This window comes from Gekko japonicus, unplaced genomic scaffold (genome assembly GCF_001447785.1).
Source record: "Gekko japonicus isolate JY-2015 unplaced genomic scaffold, Gekko_japonicus_V1.1 scaffold114, whole genome shotgun sequence".
NCBI lineage: Eukaryota > Metazoa > Chordata > Lepidosauria > Squamata > Gekkonidae > Gekko > Gekko japonicus.
The window spans coordinates 14,380-28,715 of record NW_015173125.1 but is presented as its reverse complement, the minus strand read 5'-3'; the positions used below and the strand labels follow the sequence as shown (position 1 = coordinate 28,715).

The following is a 14,336-nucleotide window of genomic DNA, read 5'->3' as shown; positions in this document are numbered from 1 at the left end:
GTCCTTAATTCACAGGGTTGCAATAAGTCGAAGAAACTTGAAAGTGTATGGTACACACACTGTCCCTGTTTAGACTGAATCATCTGTAGTCAACCTGTATGTGCGGTAGTACTGTATATGCTTGAATCAGGTGGTTGCCCTTGCAGATTTACTTGAATCTGGTGGTTGCATCTCCAAAGGGTGATGAAATCAAAGCAATATTTCTCTATTCAAACACTGCATTTAGTGTCTGAAGGAGGAGAGTCTGTTTTAACATGAAACATGATGTGTATTTATTAAAAAATTGTGTGGATGAAGCCAGGGAGAAAGAGTGAGTTTATTACTACAGTCCTGAGCTTATTACAGGGCAGTTCTCTCTTGAAAGGATGAAAAGTACACAGCCATACACATTCAGAAGGAAATAATTTTGTTTGTCCCTGGTACAAAGTTATTACAAAACGTAATGGGTATAATTGTTTTTGTTTAATACAGGTTTCTTACAAGCATTTTGTAGGTACGATTTTGCCGTGTTTTGCTGTCCTAAACAAAGGCTTCCATTTCCCCAATTGCAGTAATTTTGGAGAGGGTGCTGTTGCTCCCTTCTTCTCTAAGTGGCTTTTGTTTTGTTTTACAGAATGTAAAAGACATATTGGACAAACTTGGGGATCAGATTGCAGTTATTCATGAAAAGCAACCTGATGTTATACTAGAGGCAACTGGATCTGAAGCTGTTCAAATAGGGGATTCACTTACCCAGCTGAATGCAGAATGGGACAGAATTAACAGAATGTATAATGATCGCAAATGGTGAGTAATAGGACTTCATGTATTCTGTGCTATTCTCTCCCCCCTCTCTCTGTCAAGAAAAACTGCTGTCTGTGGTGTCTTCTATGAGGAGAATCAAGGTATGCCTGGAATGGTGGAGGTGAGTGAGCTTATTTTTTCTGTATTGAACAGTCAGATGTTTAAGACCAGCTCATTGCAGCTGGTCTTCGTTATCAATAACAGCTATAACACTACTGAACCAATGTTGAAATCAAGTTATGTCCTGGAGGAAGTGTAGAGAATCTTCCAATAGAGAAATATCTCAAAGAGATGATAATAGATACAAAGTACTATTGAAATGTTAATCTATAGTGAAGGTTAGGAAAAGCAACTGTTGTTTTCTATGTGAATCCGTAAAGCTGACTGACCAAATGGATAAGCCCTGGTATTCTTTTGGAAACTGGTATTTTCAATCACGTAATAAGTAGTGAAACCAGACTTCTAGCTTAAAAAGAGAAATTAAAAATTCACAGTTAATTACTGAAGCACAACAGTTTGACTTTCTGGCAGATCCATGAATTTCTTGAATTGTATCAATATTTTAAAAGGTTACATGGACTTGGAAATTTGAAAACTCTTTTAATGTTATGGCCCAGCTGATATCTAACATCCAGACCACTTTAAAAGTCTCATAAGTAAGCTTTGTATCAAGTGCTGCCTCCCCTGCATGCTCTGATCCTGTTCTGCACTTCCTGGTTTGAACAAATAATGGTTTGCCACAATTTCAGAATAAGGAAAACTGTAGTTTGCCAACGTTATATTTTCTCCCATACCAGAATTAAAAGACCTGTTTTGAAATGAATTCCATTCGTGATTGAGACAAAGTATGATGTACCTGAACTAGAATGAATTTGTATGAGGGAGGATGGGAACATGTGAGCATGAGATCCATTTTGGCCATTATGCTTGCAAATACAATTCCAGGTTTTTATTCTGTATGATTCAAAGAAACGGTGAATCAATCTGTGTATCATATTTGTCAACATTTCTTCTATTATGGGGAATTAATCTTTTCTGTAAAGCTAATATCATTAATAGTAAACAAGCATAGCTGCTTTTTCAATAATAATGTTTGCCACTATTAATATTGACTTTGATGTGGATTAAATTTAAATCATGACTAAATTAATCAGATCCACATCCTGGTTATTTGAATCAATTATGCTCTACTAAGCAACTGTGCAAATGCTTTATTGCTATCTTTAAATATATTGGGTTGAATCTAAATTTTCCATTCTGCTAATAGTAGAGCATTGAGAGAAGTTCTCCCAGATTAGAGTCTGCGCACTTAACCACTACACCAAACTGTGGTGGTTTGCCAACAGCCAGGTGATCCAAGGGAGCTCAGGATAACATTTATAGAGTCTGCTTAGAGGTAGTAAAGGAAGCAAGGAGCAACTGTAGTTTGTTATGCATGTCTGCTAGTTTTCTTTTTAAGGGGTAAGAAGGCAGATTAGCTCATTGGAAGCAGTGTGGTGTGATCAGTAGAGCATTAGACTAGGACTGGGAAGATTGGCCCTCTGTTGTGAAGTTTACTAACTGAGCTTGGGCCTGGAAAAAATACTGTAAAATAGAGGTATGTAGATTGAATAGTTGGAGCCCCTGTCTTTTAAAATCCATTAGTCGTTTTTTTATTTTACTTTTTCATGTGTCAGTAAGTGTTTTTTAAAGCTGAATCTAATACACTGGATTGATCTATATTTCATTGCAATTAATAATGAAAATTTTATATTTTATTATCTTAGTTTAATGCTACATTTGTCCTTATAATATAAAGTGCTCTACAAAAACAGTAGATGTGACGTATGGTAGGTGTTTCTATATTTCAATGGTGCCCAAAATACACATAAGAAATAATGTTGTCTTTGCTCTCCTGGTCCTGTTTCATGCAGCTCCTTTGATAAGTCTGTGGAAGAGTGGAGACGGTTCCATTGTGATCTCAATGATCTCTCACAGTGGTTAGCAGAAGCTGAAGGGCTGTTGGCTGAGGCCCATACTCCAGATTTTAGCATGGATATAGAGATGGCAAGAATGCACCAGCAGGTGTGTACAAACCAGGCATATGTTAGTCTGTTTGGGATCCCATAATTTGGGCTCAACCACTGAGCAAACACTTGGTTTAAAAAAGTGAATAATAATGTTATCTTTTCATTTAATCAATAAATAAAAGGAAATAGCATTTCCTTCTATAACTAGAATATACTTTAGAAGATAATGTTATGGTGTGTTCAGAAGTTATGAAGGTGATTTTAAGATACCGAATGAAACTTCCAGTTACCTGGATTTTTATTGCATGTCTGCTTTGTTTTCACAATGTTAATATTCCCTTTAAATGTTTTAATCTCTTGTAGATATAAAGATATAACCTTGCCCAAGTCTTGATTTGGGTTGGATTGTGCTTTACATCTACAAGAATTTAAGTGCAGGTTTCCAATGTTCCTACTGAAATCAAAACTGCTTAATTTTAGTTGGTTTATAGTTGGTAACTAAATAGCCTTGAAGTCTTAACTTATTTTTGTTTATCTTCTTGTTAATCTGTTTTACTTAATTATTTAAAAATACTGTAGATTAGAGTCAAGGCCGAGGTCAGTTTCTGTCAGTGGGACAGAGAGCTATTTCCCCTGATTTTCCCTTCTCATGGCAGACCATCTGGTTATTCAGAACCTAACAAAGGTTAGTAAAATGTGAAAAAGAGGGCCAATATTAAAAACTAAATGTAGAAAAAGATACATGTATTTATTAATTACAGATTTTAAAACATATATAAGGGCCCATTCACATCAAATATATAAATAACATGGCAATACATACGGGCTTAAAAACATGACCTAACGTGTTTCGGCCTGCATAGGCCTTCTTCAGAGGTCAAACAATTGAGTGGCAAGATGGCTATATAAATATAATACGCTCATGTAGACACAATCAGAATGGATACAAAATATAAATTCAATATGGACCAGAAAACAAGTTGCTGTAAAAGATAAAAAATAGGAAATTAAACACATATTTTTTACCACAGGTTAATGAACTGTAAATCTATATTACCAATTAGTAAATATATACCATAAACTTACTTTCAGAATAAAACCACCAGGCACACAATAAATATGTAAATGAGATCTTTAAAAGTGCAATCACTTGCCCAGTGGTTCTAAAGTATAAACCTAAAGACAAAAAAATGAAAATCAATATATCATACAATTTAAAACCTAAATGTGGAAAGTAATAAAAAATAAAATTAGTTACTTTTGGTCCAAGAATTGCCTTCTTTGATTGTGTTGCCACAGTGTTCTCAAGTAAAAAGCAGTGTTGGTCAACTAAAAATGCTGGAGCTTTATAACTGGTTAAGGATGATGTAATCCTAATGTGTTCCTAATTTGTAAGATGATGCAATGCCTAGAGTGTCTGAAGATGGTCATGTGATTGCACCTTCCACATAGAGTATACCATTAAAAAATAAAGAAACAGTATGGATTTCAAACTTTAGAACATTCAAAAACTTATATAGATATATACATGCTATACTATCGAGATTATATTGCACATCAATCAATATGCTCACTCAAGCCATATGGGGTTACAGTCTTAAGGGCATGGATCCAGAACAGTTCTCTTTTTTTCAATTGTTGATTCATCTGCAGGTGGCCACAAGGCCGAACATACTCGAGAGCAAAGAAAGAGAAATCCTTATCGTTATGCCCTGCTGTCACAAAATGCTCCGTAAGGGGGGCATTCTTCCTCCTCCTCCTGATATAACTTCTGTGTTCAGTAATTCTGGTCCGTAAAGGCCTTGAAGTGTACCCAACATATTTTTTTTTACATTTACAGATTATGCAATAAATTAGGCCCTTTGAATTACAGTTAAAGAATGATCTAATAGAGTACTGTCTCTTTTTATCTAAGTCATAACAGCAATTAGTGCGTAGCATCAACTCACAGACCTCACACCTTCCACAGGGAAAGTTGCCAGCTGGCAAACCTTGACCATCTACTCCCCTTTGTAATGCTGGAGATGATTGCAGGCTACTTCTTACCAACAGATTGTTCAAATTCCTAGATCTGTGATACGCAAAGAGAGAAGCAGACTCACATGAAGGAATATTAGATAGTAGATGCCAGTGCTGCCTAATGATATTGCTGACCTGAGTAGACCTTCCATCATACGTTAAAGGAATAATGATTCTCTTATTAGACTGACCTTGTTTTATCTTTGGTACTAAAAGTGAGGTTCTGTTGGTATTTTTTGCTTTATAAAAAGCCTGCTTTACAACTCTAGAGGAGTAGCCTCTGTCTCTAAACAGGCCCATCAATATATTAGCCTGCTCAACAAAATCAGAATACTGGCTACAATTTCTCCTGAGCCTCAACAGAGAATACGGTAAGTTCTTTTTCAGATGTGGGGGGTGGAAATTGTCACTAGATAAAAAGGAATTTGAATCCGTAGGTTTTCTGTATGTGCTAGTCTGAATTATATTTCCCACCCTTCTAATGGTGACATCCAGGAAGTTCCACCAATTCCATCTCCCTTTCTTCTGGCCAGGGTGAGCCTCAGCCAAGAGAGAAGTGGAAGGAAGTCCCTTCCAGGGTGATCCCGCTTCTTTTTTCCTGGCCAGGGCGAGTCATGGCTGGGAAAAAGGTGGAGGGAAGTCCCTTCCAAGGTAATCCCCGCCCCCTTTCTCCAGGCTGCAGCGAGCCATGCCAGGAGAAAGGTGGAAGGGAGTCCCTTCCAGGTGATTCTGCCCCCTTTCTCCTGGTCACGGTGAGCCTTTCCAGGAGAAAGGTGGAAGGGAGTACTTTCCAGGGCGATCCTTGTTCCTTTTCTCTTAAAAAAAAAAGAGCTCAGATCATTCACTGAAACACAATGATATTTCCTTCTTTCTTTTTATAACACACTGGGTACTTGTTCAATGCTTCAAGCTCCATATTAGCATCAAGCTGAGTAGGAAACAAAGTTCAGTTCGTTTTTCATATTTGTGACAGGAACTTGAAGAGGGGGTCAGCAGCCATCAGACCAGCTTTTCGACATTAAACAGAACAGGGGAAGGAATCATACAGAAACTTTCCACTTCAGATGGAAGCTTCCTGAAAGAGAAGCTAGCAGGATTAAAGAAACGCTGGGAAGCAGTTACTGCTGAGGTCATGAAAAGACAGCAGAGGTAATTCGGTCAATCAGGATTTTGGGTGTCTCATGAGAATTTTTATTTTAGAGGCTCCAAATAGCGTTGCACACTTCAATTAGGCTGAATTTCCCAAAGTTTCATGCTCTGATTCTGTAATGTTTCCCAAGACTACTTTTGTGCCATTCTGACTTGCATTATATGTAACAAACACATACACTTGTTCCATATTTTTCCTGGGCTTTAATAATGTGTTTGTTCATTTGTATAAATGTACTGTGTGTACTGATGGTTTAGAATTGCCTTCCATCCTTGATAAGTAAGTTTTGTACACTATCCTGAGTGATTCTTAAGTTTTTTTTTTTTGACCCTTACACTGATGTTTTAAACGTGTCCTTTCTTTCATAAAAATAAAATGGAAGGCTAGTTTTATAGATGTGTGTTCTTTTCCCCTCATTTGGCTGTTCATAGACCGTATCAAAATCATTATAAAATACTGCTTGGAAATGTACTCAGTAAGCTGAAAGGCAAGGTGCACTCTTGAGGTGAACTATGTGCACATTCTTTGAATGTCTACATGTGAAAAGGAAATACTGCTGAAATCTATAACCCTGAAGGACTGCTAAGAATTTTTAGGCAGGGTTTTTTCACTTTGATGATGAGGGAAAGAATATGCAAATATTAAGTGGTTTCTCCTTTTTTATATACCTGAACTGCTTTTAATAGTCTAATATGTGGTTTATATGTGTATACATAGTGTATCTATATATAGATGTATATTAGTGAGTTTTAGGTGACGTATAGTCTACTACTTTCATATTTTGTTTCACTAATGGTGGTTTTATTCTTTTTTCCATTTTGGGATTTGTCATTCAGACTGAAAGGAGACAATCAACAATTGATCGACTATACAAGAAAACTAGAAGAGCTTAGTTGCTGGGTAGAAAATATTGAAAGTGCTCAAGATGAGAAACCTACAGTTAGCCATGAGGAAAAGCTGCAGCAATTAATGGCAAGTTTAATTTTTAAAAAGGCTTGTTTCAAGTTTGGATTGATAGCTCATTGTTACTTTTTATTGGACTGTATACCGGTGTTGAATTCAGAGTCTGTGGTATACTACTGGATAGCAGTTAGTGAGGGGTTGCGAAGAGTCGGACTCGACTGTGCGACTGAACAACAAAATACCAGTGTTGAATTCAGAGTCTGTGGTATACTAGTGGATAGCAGTTAGTGACTGCCATTGAACACAAAGCTAAGTTTGATTAACGTTTCGTTAGTTTTGTTGTCTAATATAAAAGACTGCGAGGACCTTTTGATACCCAAACTGCTACTTCATAGTAAATTGTGGTAACCAGTTTAATACTTGATTAACTTCTGGCTATCCTATCTAAAACCATCCATGTGATGAGTATGTTAAGTTCTTAACTAGTGACAGAGTAGTGTTTTGTCAGTATTTGTCCTGTGATGGGAGAATATATCCTTAAAAACAACCTTTGTCAAACATACATGTAACAGTGGCAATATCAGAATTTTGCATCAAGTTCACTTGAATGTTGCAACAGTAGTTGAATTCTGTTACTTACATGCATGTTACAAATTTATTGTTCTTGCTCATAATTAGCAGAATGATATGCTTAGAAATTACTGATAATCTTGTCAGGGATTATTGCATAATTCCTGCATGTTACAAATTTATTGTTCTTGCTCATAATTAGCAGAATCATATGCTTAGAAATTCTTACGATTACTGATAATCTTGTCACGGATTACTGCATAATTCCATATTTACAACTGTACAAACTAGGAATTTGTTTTAAACAAATGAGCTCCTGAGATAAATTATGGGTTAGTACTTTTTCCTGTGACTCGTTTTGCTTTTGTGGAGTCTCAGCATACACTCTGTCCTTAATATAAATTCAGAAGACAGTTAGCTACCTTTAGACCTAAGGTACCTTCTTAATTTCCATAGAGTTTGATTGAAGAGATGGACATGCAAGGTGAAAAGTTTCAGTGGCTAAACAGAAATGAACAAGAGGTCCTTTCGAATCAAAACATTAGTCCTCAAGAAAAAGATTGTATTTCTGATAGACTGAAGACCCTGACTACTAAGTGGAATAAAGTAAGTATTTTTTGTAATCAGCAAGCAAGCATTATATGTATTCATATTGACTGTGTCTTGCAAGGTACATGTGACTGCTCAGCTGGGAGTGGGGAGGGATTAGCAGGATCTGGTAGTATCAAAATAAGGTTCTGATTGAAACTGTTTTGATCATCTCTTCCCTAGCTTAACTTCAGTAGTGTTACTGCATTAGTAATATGAAATCCCTCACTGGGCCCTCTAGGAAAAAAAATGAAAACTAGCATAGCGGTGATGAACATCATGTATGAACAGTGTCTTTTAGAAATGATTGTGAGCTTACTAAGAGCAGAGCAGTGGTTGCCAAGTTCTTTTAATAAGTATTATTTTCAAGCATGTATCAAAATATTCTGGAGGTAATATGCACACAATCTTATGCATTTCCTTATAATTGTATCCCTCATTTAATTATCTAACGTTAACACTGCACTTTGTAATGCTGGAGGTGATTGCGTGAGCTTACTAAGAGCAGAGCAGTGGTTGCCAAGTTCTTTTAATAAGTATTCTTTTCAAGCATGTATCAAAATATTCTGGAGGTAATATGCACACAATCTTACGCATTTCCTTATAATTGTATCCCTCATTTAATGATCTAATGTTAACACTGCACTTTTCTGAAGTGCAAAAGCCTTTCACATCCACAATGCCAGTCATTCTTACACTAGCTTTGCACTGTGATCCATTATTATCCCAGTAATATAAGAGTAAGAGTAAGAGAGTAAGAGATGGCACTGAGGCAGAAGGCCATACAGTGAGCTTGTAGCTGAGAAGAAATTTGAAATGGAGGCTTCTTGCCTCACATCATCTCATGCCACTGTGCTCACACTAACTCTAGAGTGACTGCGATTTTCCTATCTCCTTTCCTCCTGCCATCCAGTAATGTATCTGTCTGTATTTCTTTATAATGCATTACTTTTTAGTCCCATGACAGAACTGTATTTATCCTAGTTATATAAGATTTATGGAAGGATTGAATTGGCTTGCCATCTTCAGTAATCACCAACATATGTCTGTGGATTGTCTTTAATTAGATAATTATGATAGATGTGTATGGTATAGCAAAAAGCTGTTTTACAATACATGATAATTGTGAACAAACAAATTCATAACTAGATGTGTATGGTATAGCAAAAAGCTGTTGTGAACAAACAAATTCATAAAAAATACAGTCTATGATTTGGAAGTATCAGATATAAAACTAGCTAATCCACTGAACATCAGTTGTAGTCTGAGTTCATATCTGAAATTTCTGAATCTTAGTTGCACCCATTTTGAGCAATCATCCTTTATAATTGCTTAATGCATACAGTTAAATTTTGCCGACTGGCCATCTGGTCAGATGTACTCACAGTAGTACCTTTCTCTTAAGAAGCTCTACAGGGTGTTGTGGCAGTGGACAATAGCTTCCTTTGCTCCCCATTTGCCATGATATAAACATTCCTCCTATAATATACGTTGACACCCCAATATTACTAATGTGGTCCTTATCTGGAGGCAGAATGCAAAAAAAATCTTTTTAGAGGTGAAAGGGCTTTAGACCCCAAAGGTAGCTTTCTCAATTATGTGATGGGTTGATTTGGGAACAAAAAGGCAACTATTGAGCTAGAAGATGCCATCTGGTCTAACACCCTGAGTAGTACTAGGAATCCAAAACTGAGACATGGCTGCCATGCCTCTATTTGAAGATCTCCAGCAAGTTAGAGCCCCTCTCCCTACTCATTGGTCCATTTGTCAAGCTATTATTTTTGTTAGAAGGTTTCTACAAGTATTCAACTAAAATCTACCTTCTTCTAATTTAAGCCCATTAGAACTAGTCTTCCCTTGTGAAGCAGCAGAAAACAAGTCTTTTCTCCCATACATGTGACAACCCTTCAGGTATTCGAAGAGCACTATAATGTCTTCCCTCATTCTTCTCTTCTTCGGTGTAAACATACATGATTCCTTCAGCCTTTCCCTGTAGAATTCCCCCCCCAGCTCCCAACCACTTCTTTTGCCAACCCCTCAACCTGTTCCAGTTTGTTGACATCCTTCTTAAACTTTCAGCATCCATAACTGGACACTACTGTATCATGGAGTGGAGTAATCTTCTTTGTGGTCTCTGTGCATCACACCTCTGTGATATAGTGCACCTGCGCCACCCCGATCGGTATCATGGAAAGCAAAAGGGATTTTCACGCCCCCTCCCCAGTCACGTGCCGGGCTCCAGTGCGCATGACTAGGGGAGGGGCATGACGATCCCGCCAAATTCTCAGAACAACCAAGAAAGAATCAGGCAGCTAGGCTCCGCGTAGCTCTGCTGGAGTTAGCTCTTTCACCGATGGCGTCATCGCAAGACACCTCGGGGCATGCTTCGATGTCGACTCCTGCTTCGGGGTCGACAGCTGCGTTGTCTCTGACACTGGCCCATTCCGACACCGACCGACTGGTGCTGAAACGCTTGGTGCCAGCATCCCAGTCCGACGCCCACATTCCCTCTAAGAAGCATAGGGAGGGCAAGGACAACCGGCTTATCAAGCACAAGAAGCATAAGAAAGGCTCCCCTGCTAAGATGCCATCGACCCCTTGCCAGGCCGCAGGAGCGATTCCCACTGAAGCCACTTCGCTTGACTCATCTGGCCGTCGGCAGCCACAAGGTGCACCTCCTTCACTGCTGCGTCCTATCCAGCTCACAGACTCTGAGCAGGACATGGACTTAACGCAAGTCTCCTGCTCCCCTAGTGTGGAGAAGCCTGCATTTGGACAGCGGAGCGGGCACTATCGTGCATCCTTCCTCGCATGGACCTGACAATCGGGATCGACCAACGGGACCGTTCCACCCCCCTCCACCTTCCTGGGACCAATGCCAGTGGCAGTATTTGTACGGGGCTTACCCTTTTCCCAGCGGCATGCTGTGGCTCCCCCTGCGTCTACTGATGGAGTGGGATCGCCAGTTTACCTCCTCCCAACTCTCCCAGTATCGAGACCCTCCCTGGACACCGGAGTTCGTCAGACCACAGCCATCGCAGCCGATAGCCAAGAGTCATAAACCTCCACCATCAGTACCGACGCAGTTTAAAGAGCTATTGGAACTGATGCCTTCGGCGCTGATTCTCCAGATGTTGTTCTTGGAGCCTTCTGATCATTCTGGCTCTTCCAATTCCTTACATTCTGGAGACGACAACCCGCTTCTTCCAGTGGAACCCTCTCCACCGCAACAAGTAGGAGATGACCTCCCAATATCCCTCTCTGAGAACGTTAAGTTTTATGGGGTCAAACGAATGGCTAATACGCTAGCCTTATCAACTGTCCAACCACCACCTGCTGTTACAGATTCGGTATTTGAGATTGTCCAGATGGAGAATTCGACAGCTGTCGCTTTACCCATGACTTTGGTTCTCTTTGAAATGGCCAAAGCTCCTTGGTGTCAGCTGATGCTGCCATGGGTTGGGGTGTTGGGCTACGGATTGTTCTTGATCCCCTCCCCCACGCATTCTCTAGTCTAGTGCTTATCTTGTAGGTGGCCTTGGAGCTAGAGGCGCTTCTTCCCTGAGCTTCCTGCTGGGAACCTAACGGTTCTGCAGTAGCCCACGCTTAATTGTGCTTGCTCATTGGCCTGGGGGTGTCAGGGGATCTCCTTCGCAGCTAGTATTTCCTGGGGCCCCGCAGCCACATCAACCTGACTCTGGACACCCTAGAAACCTTGGGACTAAGGGTAAATCTCAAAAAAAATCTATGCTCCTCCCTTCAACACGAGTCCAGTTTATCGGAGCGATTCTGGACTTGAAGGACTGTAGGGTGTTTCTCTTTCCCAAAAGAGCGGAAGACATCGTCACCCTCATTGCTCTCCTATGGCGGCAAGGGGATGCCTCCACAAGGCAGATCTAACATTTACTGGGACTAATGGCCGCCACTACCGTGGTGATTGTTTTTGCCAGGCTTCAGATATGACCCCTTCTGCTGTGATTCGTATTGAGGTTTCATTTGTAGCAGCAGCCTCAATCTCAAAGGTTCATCCTCCCGTCATCTGTGTTGGCTTCACTACTATGGTGGGAGAGTCCATAGAATCTCCTAGCGGGAACCCCGTTCCATCCTCCATCCCCGGCAATGACACTCACCACAGATGCGTCCCTCTGGGGTTGGGGAGCTCATCTCAGAGGGATTTGCATAGGGGATCGATGGGAACCTCATGTGGCTCACCACCACATCCATTTCTTGGAGCTGTTAGCCATCTAATATGTGCTCAGGTCTTTCCATCACATAGTGGCTCAACAAGTGATAGCAATACTCACCAACAACACCACGGCACTATGTTATATCAGCCATCAGGGGGACAGTATCCACAGGACTTGGTCGGCTGGCCCTGGAGATCTGGGACGAGTGCCGGTCGTGGGGCACCTTCCTGATAGCCGCCCGTCTGCCCGGGTCCTTAAATGTGCAAGCGGACTTCTTGAGCAGAGGTGGTGTGTCATAGCATGAGTGGGAACTCAGTTGGACATACCTTCAGCCAATGTTTCATAAATGGGGTCACCTAGACGTGGACGTGTTCCAGCCACAACATCATGTTAATAAACAATGTTTAACGATATTTAAAAAGGAATACATACAGTTCTGAATCCAAACATCACAAGACCTTACCATCTGGCTGGATGGTTCCCCTAGCATTGAGCGTCGTTTATCTTTAATAGGAGACCGTTGTTTGATAAAGAGAGTTCGAAACGAACGATTAGCTCTGGGGAAGTTCGTCCTTCTTCAATGACTGTCTGTTGACATCCTTCTGTGAAAAGAATAAACACCATGAACGAACTGGAGTAGGGGTGACTCCCACCACAGGAAACAGGAAGTTCTTAGTAAGTTCCTGCCTCCCTTGAAGATGGATGGGAATCACCCCACACAGGATGTCCTCCAACACTCAGAGGAGAAGGACCACTCACGGTGAGTACCAATGGTCATTCTCCCTCAATAAACTGGTATCTCTGAAGACCTGGTGTTGAGCGTGATTGACTGGGAACCCTGACACTTGGTCTCATCCGGCTTACATCCCCATCTCTAGCCGGTGGATGGATCATATGTATAAAGTGCAAGAAGGTGGCACTGAATTTCTGTACATTCATCCTAAACCAAACTTGGTGGTTGTCACCTCCTCTTCCAAGGGCAAGCATAGCCACTCTGATCGCTCTGACAAGGAGGAAAGAAAATTAGACTTCTTTGGAAGGAAATTCTATTCTGCAGGAGAATTGGGCATCAAAACTTCAAACTATGCAGCCTGTATGGGGAGATATCAATATGCTCTCTGGGAACAGCTGTCTGAGTTCATTGTAGCTCTGCCCGAAGACTTCAGTTGCCAAGCCAGGCGAATTCAGAAAGAGGGCATGCTCTTGGCGAAGCATCAACTCAACGCTGCCAAGCACACGCTGGCTATAGCAGCCAAAACCTTCACCTTGGCAGTTGCCCACTGGTGCCATGCTTGGCTATGCTCCATGGCTCTGCAGCGGGGCACCAAGACCGTGGTCGAGGACCTTCCCTTCGAGGGTGACGGCCTCTTTAGTTCTACAACTGACACTGTCTTGGAAGATCTTGACAAGAGCATCAAGACATCTCGCAACTTAGGGGTCACGTTAGCCCCTAAGCACAGCAAAGGGAAACCCTGGAATAAGCAGTGGTCTCACAGATCTTCGCTAAAATCCTTGCCCAAGATGCAGTGGCGAAGATCACCAAGCAGTTCTTCATGCTATGGAAACAAATCCAAGTTTACACTGGCTACACAGTCTACGGTGAAGGCCCCAAAGACTCCCAAGCAGGGCCTTTGACTTCAGCCCTCTATTCGTGCCTCCCACCCACCTGTTTCCTTATCTGTCTGCCTGGCAACAAATAATGTCAGATCAGTGGGTCCTTTTGGTCATCAGGGAGGGATACCTTATAGAGTTTTTGCAGGTCCCTGTAGTTGCCAACTTCGTAGTCACTCCTCCATCACACACACTTCTAGAAGAGATCCAGAATCTCCTTCAAAAGGATGCCATAGAGCCAGTTCCCGTATCCCAAAATCACATAGGTTTCTGTTCCTGTTATTTCACGGTCCCCAACAAGGATGGAGGCCTCCATCCCATTGTGGACCTCAGAAACCTGAATCGCTTCATCACCTACAAGAAATTCCATATGACGACCTTGCAGACCATTTTAGGACGAGGATTATGGATGGTGACTCTGGATTGTTTGTCCGTTGTAAAGGAACTAGTATTTAGTATAGGAGCTATCTATAGCCATTTGGAACTTGAAATTCCTGTTATTCCTGTTATTGGATG

At 40.9% G+C, this 14,336-nt stretch overlaps 1 protein-coding gene across 1 annotated transcript in view; it reads left to right on the top strand.

Moving 5' to 3' along the window:
- Positions 1-14,336, top strand: part of UTRN (utrophin) — a gene marked incomplete at its 3' end in the record, with an annotated part of 245,001 nt that overhangs the window by 220,168 nt on the left and 10,497 nt on the right. Inside the window, exons 41-45 of the mRNA XM_015421983.1 lie at positions 614-786; positions 2,697-2,847; positions 5,785-5,960; positions 6,798-6,933; positions 7,891-8,040. Of these exons, the coding sequence (XP_015277469.1) occupies positions 614-786; positions 2,697-2,847; positions 5,785-5,960; positions 6,798-6,933; positions 7,891-8,040 (786 nt within the window). The remainder of the gene's footprint in view (positions 1-613; positions 787-2,696; positions 2,848-5,784; positions 5,961-6,797; positions 6,934-7,890; positions 8,041-14,336) is intronic.